Genomic DNA, 11,472 nt, shown 5'->3' on the forward strand with positions numbered 1-11,472 from the left:
ATGTAAGTAGATTGCCCCATCTTCCTTCTGAGGAGTGGCTGGTGGGTTTGAACTGCCAGCCTTCTGGTTAGCAGTCAAGTGCCTTAGCCACTATGTTACCAGAGCTCCCAAAGAAAGTTCTAGTCAATGGAAAAAGGTACAGGTGACTGTGGCATTAATGAATCCTAGATAAAAGACAAGGATCACTGATGGAGCACTGGTTAAAGCATTTGGCTGCTAACCAAAAGGTTGGTGGTTCAAAACCATCAGCCACTCTGTGGGAGACAGATGAGGCCGTTTGCTTCCATAAAGATTTATAGCCTTGGAAATCCTATGAGGTGGTTCTACTCTGTCCTATAGGGTCGCTATGAATTGGAATCAATAGCAGTGGATGGTGTAGACAAAAGACATATATGTAACAGCTGCATTTGCCTAAAATGACCACTAAATAAGTAGATCAAAACTTTTCTACTATTACATTATCTCTTTCTCTCACTTTGTTTTTTTCCTTTCTAATCCTACTGCTTTGTGTTGGGTGACCATTCACTGCTAGCCAACTTCTAAATTTGATCAATGTCACTTATAAAGTGCCACCAAAACACCACGCTAGTTCAGCTACTGAATCCCGATAGGTAGTGTAACTAAATGCCGACTTGAGTAACCCGTGCAATCATGATTTTGATAAGTTCTAACTAGTTGAAGTAGTATTGCAAGATTTTATAGTATACCTAATAGATTTTATTTTGTTTAAGCAAATATCTGACAATGGCCAGTTCAGTGGATGATACAGAAGAGATATTCCCCAAAGGAGCCCCCCAATACCCTACTTTAAGAAATGCCTGAATCTCATTAAACCAAAACTAAAAACCAAACTTACTGCCATTGAGTCGGATCCAACTCATAGCGACCCCTCCTTGGGTTTCCAAGGTGGTATCTCTATCCAAATAGATTGCCCAACCTTTTTTCTGAGGAGCAGCTTGTGGGTTTGAACTGTCAGCCTTCTGGTTAGCAGTCAAATGCCTTAGGCACTAGGCCACCAGAACTCCTATTATAGAGATACAAATCAAATCAACAAAGAGATATCATCTCACCCCAGCACTGATAGAAAAGTTTCAAAAACCAGAAAACAGCAAATGCTGGCAAGGGTGTAGAGAGACTGGAACCCTCATACACTGCTGGTGGGACTAAAATGGTGCAACCACTGTGGAAAATGGTTTGGTGCTTCCTTAAAAAGCTGGAAATAGAAATATCATATGAAGCAGCAATCTCACTATTAGGTATATATCCTACAGAAATAAGAGCCATGACATGAACAGATATACGCACACACATGTTCATCACAACACTGTTTACAATAGCAAAAATATGGAAACAACCTAAATGCCCACCAATGGAGGAATGGATGAACAAACTTGCATACAATGGAATACTATGTAGCATTAAAGAACAATGATGAGTCTGCCAAACATCTCATGGCATGGATGAACTTACAGACCATTATGCTAAGTGAAATTAGTTAATCACAAAAGGAAAATTTTGTAGAAGACCACTGTTGTCAAAAGTCAAGGAAAGTGTTTCACAAAAAGAGAAATATTCTTTGATTGTTACCAGGGGTGGATGGGGAACGGAGGGTAAACCATTAACTAGAGGGTAGACACATATTAACTTGGGTGACAGGAAAGGTAAAACAAAACAAAACAAAAAACTTAGAGTCCAACACAAAAAGACAAACAATCCAATCAAAAATGGGCAAAGGACATGAACAGACATGTCATTGAAGAAGATTAAAAATAAAAGAATAATAAAAAAAGAAACAGCTGATTTACACAAACCATTTGCACAGACTGCATTCGTGTGAACATATTGAGAACACATGCACGTGCAGCACATTCTTGTGCTGGTCTGGAAGAGCATTTAATGTGTTCTAGCAAAGAAGTCCTTAGCACATGCAAAACATTACCAGCTCTTATTTGGCCTCAGTGTGGAATCTCCTTGAGGGCAGAAGAGAGAAAAAGTACATTAAGTATGAGCAGAGGTGCTGTGATAACTCTTACTGTTTCCATTCCTGGCAATACTCCCTGATTTTGCCCCATTTGTGCCCCTGTGGTTACGTTTACATGCTGCTTTGGTAAACAACTGCAGTTGAAGGCTGGCTTTTTCCTTTGCCCATTCATTGCTGCCCCAAGACAAGCTTCCCAATAGGTATATGGGGCTTTGGATAGAGCATTCCAAATTTTCTTCTAGCTGGTAATTTTCCTAGTCTAACAAACCAAGTTTTTCCTGGATACACTCCATGGGGGTTGTTTTAAACGTTCTATATTGGTAGACCATTCGAAAAATGCATTTTTTTCTTTTCCTCCTATTTCTTGCTATCTTTTTTCTTCATTCAAGAAGAATAGAAAGAAAGCAAAACATAAACAAAGATTGGGGGGAATATAGGGATTTAAATTTTTTCACTGCTAATAGGACAACTGTTTGAAATTAAAAAACGAAAAAAATCCCCCTGAATGTGGATTGACTTCATCTGAGCAGATATCATCTGCTGTTGCAGCCCAATCCCATCCCTCAGGTATTGGCAACTACAGGTGAGTGGGGCCCCCCTACTTTCCCACACCCCTGCTTCAGCAGCTGCCAGGGAACTCTCAGGCAGTATCAGCAGGCAGGAAGTGGGGTGGAGGTGAGGGAGTCTCCACCCATTAGCAGCTGCTTTAGTAGTAGGCAAGGGAACTTTTCTACAGAAAAATTCAGGTCAGCAGATACTCCAAACCAATTTATACCACATGCTAACCAGTTGTGGAATTAAATTAAAATGTTAAGAAAGGACCTGGAATGTCAATCCCATTGTTTTTTCCCCTACCTTATGCTTGGCACCCAAAAGAATAAAACAAGAACAGTTGGACTTGGCGGTTTAAAGGGATTATTAAGCAACTGGAAGGAAGTGAAGGCAGCATACACCAAGGGAAGCTGTCTTCATGGAACATCATGTATCAGTGATTAAATATCAAGACCCATCAACGTCCAAGTGGTGATGACTACACAGGTTTAGTAACGTGCTCATTCAGATTTAACTGAAAGACAAGCTTGACAGATTATCAGGATCCTTGGGGGAGGGGGATGGGTGGAGAGCAGAAAGGAGTGAGGTAATTTTGAAAATGACTGCATAATTTTGAAAAAAAGCACAATAATATTATCAACTCAGTTGTGCTTGCTACAGTCTATTCTAGTTTAATGTAACATAGAAATTTTGCCAAAAGTAGGAAAAAGATTTCCAAATAAGCCATTATGTTGTTGTTATGTGCCATTGAGTCGGACCCAACTCATAGTGACCCCCCCCCCCTTGGGTTTCCGAGTCAGTGTCACTACAGAAGTAGATTGCCCAACCTTCCTTCTGAGGAGTGGCTGGTGGGTTTGAACCACCAGCCTTCTGGTTAGCAGTCAAGTACCTTAGGCACTACACTACCAGAGCTCCCAAGCCATTATAGATTACATTACAACTTGAAAATAAAAATGTGTAAACATGCTTGTCCTTCAGACCTCAGTGTGCTTTTGTTAACTCTTTCTTTGTGGAATAAACTTGACTTTTTCTTATGTTGTTTCCTTAACAATACTTCACCATGGATTTAACAAGTGGATAAGAGCTGGGCTCATATTTTTATATATGTACTTTAAAATATATTTTTATAGTCCCTCAACAATAGGAAAACATTAAATAGTTACCTCTGCAAATGAGTTCCGATTGGCTTGCAAGCCAACTTTTACCACCTCAAAAGGATTAACCACAATGGCTTCTGTTAGTCCAGATCCCAGTCCAGCAATGGCAAATGTCTAGAAACATTAAATCAATGAATACTTTAAATCAAGTTATCATGTGTACTGGGTTAAACATCCTATAGATTATACTATGCAGCTGATTGTAATGATGAGAATGGAGAAACCTACAAAAACAATCATATACCATTACTAAACAAACAGCTTTAGTTCTTGATTAGATGCTGACAATTCATGAAGAAGAAATTACAGCAGCCACAAACCACATCCTAACAATTCAAAATAAAACGTCAAAGTCCCATCAACAACGACTTTTTACCTTAACTAAAAGAAAGGTTGTTTTACTGATTTAAGGTGATACAAAACATCTGCTCACATAACAATTAAAAGAAAGTTTGAATTGTGAAAGGGGAGCTTCATTTTTAAACACTTACTTAAATACATCTATTGAGCAGATAAAGAAACTCAAGAAACAGAATCATAAATAAAATGTTTAATAAAAAAGCTAAATGGCAGGTAACAAACCACATAGCCAGAAACATTTCATTGTATGAGTCATGCTGCTACAATCACTATTCTAGACTATTAACAAAAATTATTTTTTCTTCATCTTTTCCCTATTTTTTTCTTTTTAAATGGTGATTTCCCTATCCTTTTGGCCCAGAATTAAAGCCTATGTCAGAAATATCTTGGTTGTTCTGAAGGGCTCGAGTAAAATCTAGAATGCTTTACAAAGGATAACTGCATGTAAGGTTGTCATTTGCTACCTCTTAGAATTTCTTCAATAGGAAAGAATACATTTCTAGAATTTTTCTCTCAGTAGTGTGCTTAAGCACTTTTCAGAAAAATCTGAATCAAAAACCACCACCACCACCACTACCACAAAAAACACCAAAATCCTACAAAGCAGAAAAACAAAACAAAGCCTCAAATCTCCAAAATAGATGATGGAAAAAAATAATTCTTTAGTTCTAAAGCTCTAATTCCCAGATGAGGTAGTAGCTGTATACAACTGTTGTTGTTATGTGCCATCGATTCAGACCTGACTCATAAAGACCCCTCCTTAGGCTTCCAAGGCAGTATCACTACGGAAGTAGATTGTCCAACCTTCCTTCTGAGGAGTGGTTGGTGGGTTTGAACCACCAGCCTTCTGGTTAGCAGTCAAATGCCTTAGGCGCTATGCTACCAGAGCTCCTCTGTATACAACTAGGAGAGGAAAAAAGTCCAAGAAGATTAAAGAATAGATAGTTTTTATTAAAGGTCTCTAATATCCTTAAAATAGGAAAACAAAAGAGAGAAAGGAGAAGGGAATGTTCTAAAACCTTCTAAAGGGAGGTAGGGTGGAATGAGGGCAGGGTCCAGAGCCAGAAGGTCTGGGCTCAGGTCCTGGTTGGCCACTTACTGGCTGTGTGATCAGGGCTGCCATGTACAGTAGTAGTTTATCACAGACTAAGGTACCCAGCCATAAGAGTGCTTGGGGGCTAAAATCCGGTCTGCACTGTGCTTGCCAAGCCTGAGCACTGGAGAGCTATCATCTGGGAGTAAGAAAACCTTATTTTTGTAATTCACGCAAAGACACCATATGTGCTAGCTATGGCTCTCTGTATAAATCACTTAGCCTTTTCTTTAAGCTACAGTTTCTCATCTGTAAAATAGAGATAATATAATATCCAATTCTCCTACCTCACAAGAATTTTATGAGGGTCAGAAAAATGTGTGAAATGCTTTTGTAAAGGATTGTTTCACATAAAAACATGGAGGAAGAATGGGATTGCATACAGATTCTGGGAGATAGGGAAAAACTAAAGATGTTTTCTTTGTATCCCCCTTCATTACGATTTTAAACACATTTGTATAGGAGAACAGACTGAATATTTTACTCGTTTATCTCAGACTTTCATCATAGATGCCAAAAGGGGGGGGTACTAGTCCCAAACCCTTCTGACTGAGAGAGCTAAAATCCAGATGTTCGGGATTTTATTACTTACTAAATGAAATCTTCCAAGTAATTCACTTTTTTGTTCTATAAAACTCAGCTACATTTGCTGTCAGAACTAGTGTTCAGCAGTCTCTTGTCAAAAGAATTGATGAGATATCAGCAGATAGTGTTATTAGACTAGTCCAGAGACCAGAGTTAACTGTCTGTTTCCAGCCTCCAAGGCTTTTCATGTGAGAGCACCATGGGACATTAAACAGCTGTTGAAGTGTCCAGTCATATAAAAAACAAACTAGAATAAATAAGCGCAAGAAAAGAGAAAAACTGTATGCAGTTTGCATGCATTTGGTTATAGTAGCTGGAGTAGCCAAATGCTTTTCGGTTTCAATTCTTAAAAGAATTGCAGTCTCTTACATGGTACTGTTGCTTGACACAGCCAGCTGGCACTCTGGAGACCATATTTTATTGTCTCTTGCTAGGAAAGTTTTAGGAGCTCTGGTAGCATAGTGCCTAAGGCACTTGACTGCTAACCAGAAGGCTGGCGGTTCAAACCCACCAGCCACTCCTCGGAAGGAAGATGGGGCAATCTACTTCCGTAATGATACTGCTTCGGAAACCCAAGGAGGGGTTGCTATGAGTTGGGTCTGACTCAACGGCACATAACAACAACAACAAAAAGGAAGTTTTTAATCCTCTTTGTACCAAGATGTTTTCCATGTTAAGAATGTCAATAAAGGAAGATAGCAGGGAATTAAACACACACACACACACACAGATACACACACACAAACCCTTAGATAATTTTAGGTCTCATGTTGCCACTTTTTGATTGCTATAGGTTGTCCCCTACAGCAGAAGGCTGGAAAAGAGATTTCTTTTTCATAATGGGAAGTGATACAATAGGGTCCTTCTCAGAAAGGGGCTATGTATATATGACTTACAATGAAAGATACTTCTTGGATGGTCTATTTGACAGAGTAAATGTTCTGAAATAAACCTTTATAGGTAAAGTAACTAGAGCTGAAGCTCAGACCACTGCCTCTCCAGAGGTTGAGTTGGAGATACAATTCAGCAGGCAAACTGAGGTATTTTCCTAGGGTCTAGAAGATACACTTCCAGCTGGGGAGCCAGTGCAGACCTTGTTTGTTTTGCAGATGTGGAGATGCTCTTTCTGAGGCTCCTGTTGCACATATATGTAGAGCCCATTTATTTGATCAATGTAATTTAACTTGCTTTGTGAAAAGTGGCAAAGACACCAAGAAGGAAGAGGGAGGTGAAGGGTAATGTTCCAATCACCAAGTAAATTTCATGTAATACTTGAGATGTGTCATTGTAAGATCACTATTTTCCCTGCCTGAGTTGTTTACAGACATTCCTATAAAAGGTCCTTCAGTCTGCATCTAACCACACAGTGATTTTATTCCAAGTAACCTGAAGACCAAGAGTCCTATTTTTCCTACAGGTTGAGCAAAAGCTGGAAAAATGACCTGTTAGGAAATAATCTTAGGCATATTGACTTTTGCATAAATATATATTGTATGTATGTAAACATGTTCATGTTTGGGCTTTAAAAGAGTCTTTGATAAATGTCCTATTTATTTTATATTATTGACCATATCTCATATGAGCCTTTCCACACATATCATTATTATCATAAATTCATCACTGGGAGCTATAAAATAGCCAAATTATGAGTTATTAGGAAGATAGCTTTCAACAAGTAACTGAACATTGAATAACTTGAATTCACATTTTAGTAGCTAGGCTTGGGGAATCAAAAGGGTTTTTGTTTCCAGATTCTGCTTTATGAAATAACACATACACTTAAGTATAATAAATACTCTCACTTACCAATGCTGGTGACAGTGACATATATCCCAGCAATTTCTTGTACTGCTCAAAGGTGAAAAACTGAAACAAAACCAAACTTAGAGATGTAGAACAATTTCCAACAACAAACCCTTTAACTGACTCAAATTTCTTTAGTAAATCATTATATTAGCCAGCAGTTTTTAAAAATGATAAACTATCTAACACAGTTTTTAATCTGGTCTCGGGTAGTTGCTATTGGATCATACTTTAGCATTCACATTTTCAAATGCAGCCATAATAACTTACAGAAGAGCTGACGGAACCCTTTATAGCAGTAAATGAACCATACAGCTTCCATTTACCATGACCATTTTCAGTTTCCCCAGACATCTATAGACTTCTTTTTTATGGCAGTGATTCAAAATTATAGGCATAGAGACCTGAAATTTTAGGTCTCCTATGTTTTCTCTAAGAACTGCTTTCCCAGTGAATACTCGATTTTCTGACCCACTTGTAAAAGACATCCACTTTTCAGCTTTAACTTGCATTTATATTGCTCTATGTCTCCCCTCTTGTTCCATGGACTTCATAAACACTAAACGATGATGAAGATGCCATGATAAACATGGAAGAAACTGATGAGGTCATCTAGTCTTTTCCTGCCTTAAAGTGAAACTGTCTTCATCCTAAACAAAGAAAGAGAGATGCTTACTTTTCCTTTAAAATCTGATGATGATGAAGATTTGTTGATTCTTTCAGCAGATGATGTTTAACATAATTTTATACTTTGGGCAACAACTCTGCTTGAACATGATGTTTTGCTCCTGGATACTCTGTCAGGTAGCTTTCAACATCACTGATAAGGTCTATTTGTATGTCCCACTAGGGTCTGATTCTGGAGTCCCCAGATATGACATAAGCATTAAATGGTACAAAATGTTTCTTACTCTATTTCTTTTATCTGGGAAGATAGGCCTGGAGGTGCGCTTCTGAAAGACCACAGCTTTGAAAACCCTATAGAACAGTTCTACTCTGCCCACATGGGGTCACTACAAGTCAGAATCAACTCAATGGCAACTAACAGCAACATTACCTTACAGTCAAACGGAGCAAGAAAAGAATTCAGACCTGGGGGCAAATAATACTTCGTTGTCACAAGAGGTGGTTTCTCATAGCCATGGTTGGGCAGTCCACTAGATAGATTTTAAAGACCAGAAATGGCTTTGTGCTTTGGTTCTTTAAATCAACAATGGATGTGGACTTTTCTAGAAAGGGGATTCATTTCTTCACTCATTCAACAAATACTTAGTGGGTGTCTCCTATGTTCTAGGCACTGGCAACAAGCAAATAGAAACCTCTGCCTTCTTGATCTAACATTCTAGTAGATGGTGATAACCCTGAAACTATCCTGGTGTTGAAATTGCACTCACCTCTGTTCTGATGAGATATGCACTAGAAACCATTAACTATGGGAGGAAAAGTGTTACTGTCTTAGATTTTAAAGGTAATTTTTTTTCTATCCTTCTGATCACAATCATCACTATTCTTTGGTAATCACCTTGTTGGGGTTTTGAAGTGAGCTGTCCTGGGTCTGAATCCTGGCTATGCTATTTAGGTGCGAAAGCATGGAAAAGTCACCTAACCTTCCTAACTTCCCAAAACAAAAAAACTTATATTTAATGACAACTTTTAGAGTTGTTTTTAAAGAAGTAATTTAAGTAAGATTTCTTGTCATGCCTGGCACACAGAAGACTTTCAGTAAATCTTAGTTTCCATTCCCCCTTTTCACCTTGTTGCTAAGGGAACCATAGATACCTTGGTTATATGTACCACTTGTGAGAATCTACTGTGTGGTCTTGGAAACATGTTAAAACCTTTTCATGTGCTACTGCATTGAACCCATACAACAACATTATCAGGTAAGAGGTCACAGTACAATCATGATTCCCATTTTATGGATGTATGTCTTGCAACCAGTGAGCGAATGGACTGGAATTTCCCCTTAACTCTAACTCCAAAGCTTGTGTGTTTTCTTAACCACTGTATCATCCCATCTTATCCCATCCCATACTATGCTTATCCATTATCTAGCTGTGTTTGTTAGTAGTTTGGAAAGAGATTCTCTGTGCTAGGGTTTTCCTTGCTGCTGGAGACAGGGTCTTCTTGCCTCCTGTGACACCTGAGATGTCCATATAGACCTTGGAAATCCTGGAATCCCTCAAGGCAGAGGATTTCAAACTTTCTCTGAGTACATTCTACAAAAAATATTTACCTACCACACACATAACACACATCTATACCCACACACATACAAATATGCTGGTAAGGTGAACATGTAATAAAGTTAATTACTATCTAAAATATAACTAAGGAGTTTTGAAAACATTGACATTTAATCAAAGTTTGTGGAACTTGGGCATAAAATGTAGAATCCAATTAACTATGTGATGTTGTTGTGTACTGTTGATTAGATTTTGATTCACAGTAACCCTACTATGACAGAGTAGAACTTCCCAATAGGGTTTCCTAGGTTGTAATCTTGATGGAGCATATCAACAGGTCTTTTCTCTCACAGAGTGGCTGCTGGGTTAGAACCATCAACATTTTGGTTACATTCTGAGCACTTAACTGTTGCTCCACCAGGGCTTCTTAGTTGCACTCTATAAAACATAACTCTGGAATGTAGAAAGTGGTAGTCTGGTTGGCTTTTTGTTCTAGGGAGAGGGGCTGGGTCTGGAGAAATATGACATTGGGGTAGGTCAGGGGAAGGTCAGTACATTTTGCCACAGTCTGGATGAACCAGCTCTCCAAACTGTGCTTTCCCTTTGCTTTCAGTCCATCCATGCACACTAAGCAATCTTCTGATGATTAATCTAACTTCAAGAATACCAGGAGAAAGATGTAGCAGTCTGTCTGTTCTGGGATGCTGTTAACTACGTGGAAACAGTTGATCCATTTGGGTGCTGCTTTTTAACAAGTGGGACCTGAGTAATGCTCAGTCTTGGTCTGATTATTTCTCACTACCAAGGAAGGATTGTTCTGAGTTCTCTTCAATGCCCTGTAAATTTTGAACTTTTCCAATTTGGCTGGTGAGAACAAGCACTATTCCTAGCCCTATGTGAGTGCAGAGCACTGTTTCCTCTAATTCTTTTGGATCATTCTTTCCCAGACCTAGGTAGTTTCCTACCTGCACACACTGCTCAGTACTCAGCTGAATACTGGAGGGGCCCTCTGCAGATTGCTTGAGTTCTCTCTCTCTCTCTCTGCCACTCTGTCTTTTCTGGTGCTCTGTCCTGTGAACTCTAACCACCTTGTCAGGAGAAGGTCAGTACATTTTGCCACAGTGTGGATGAACCAGCTCTGCAAACTGCTTTTCCCTTTGCTTTCAGTCCATGCACACTTCTGATGATTAATCTGATTTCAAGAATATCATGAGAAAGATGTAGTAGTCTGTTCTGGGATTCCGTTAACTATGTGGAAACTCTCAGCTCTGCCTCAACTCACAGAGGCTAGTGGGTTCTTTCTGTCTGGATTTCCCTTCCCTACCAGGGGACCCGGAATCTCTCTCAAGGCAGTAGAGTGGGGGCAATTCTAGGACTCATCTCATTTGTTTTCCCTTTCTCAGATACTATTATTCTTCATTGCCTGAAGTCCAGTGCCTTGAAAACCACTGTTTCATTTACTTTGTTCATTTTTTTGTTGTTTCAGGTAGGAGAATAAATCTGCTTCCTGTTACTCCATCTTGGCCAGAAGTACAAGTCTGTGGCCTTCCAGATACTCTGATGTGGAAATTTGGGGGAACAGGATTGGAATGCCTTTTGTTATAAATTAATACATTTGTTTTTGTTTCTTTGTATATACATTTTATTTATTCACTTAATATATATTGAACATCTACTATATGTGGATACTATGTGGAGTTCTGGTAGGGTAGTGCCTAAGGCACTTGACTGCTAACCAGAAGGCTGGCAGTTCAA

At 38.9% G+C, this 11,472-nt stretch overlaps 1 protein-coding gene across 1 annotated transcript in view; it reads right to left on the reverse strand.

The window, feature by feature from the left end:
* SLC25A21 (solute carrier family 25 member 21) overlaps positions 1-11,472 on the reverse strand; it is a 274,715-nt gene that overhangs the window by 62,341 nt on the left and 200,902 nt on the right. Inside the window, exons 5-6 of the mRNA XM_007938588.2 lie at positions 7,535-7,594; positions 3,697-3,804 (exon numbers count right to left, since the gene is read on the reverse strand). Of these exons, the coding sequence (XP_007936779.1) occupies positions 3,697-3,804; positions 7,535-7,594 (168 nt within the window). The remainder of the gene's footprint in view (positions 1-3,696; positions 3,805-7,534; positions 7,595-11,472) is intronic.

This window comes from Orycteropus afer, unplaced genomic scaffold, assembly GCF_000298275.1.
Source record: "Orycteropus afer afer isolate SDZICR_OR568_19922 unplaced genomic scaffold, OryAfe1.0 scaffold00051, whole genome shotgun sequence".
Lineage (NCBI taxonomy): Eukaryota > Metazoa > Chordata > Mammalia > Tubulidentata > Orycteropodidae > Orycteropus > Orycteropus afer.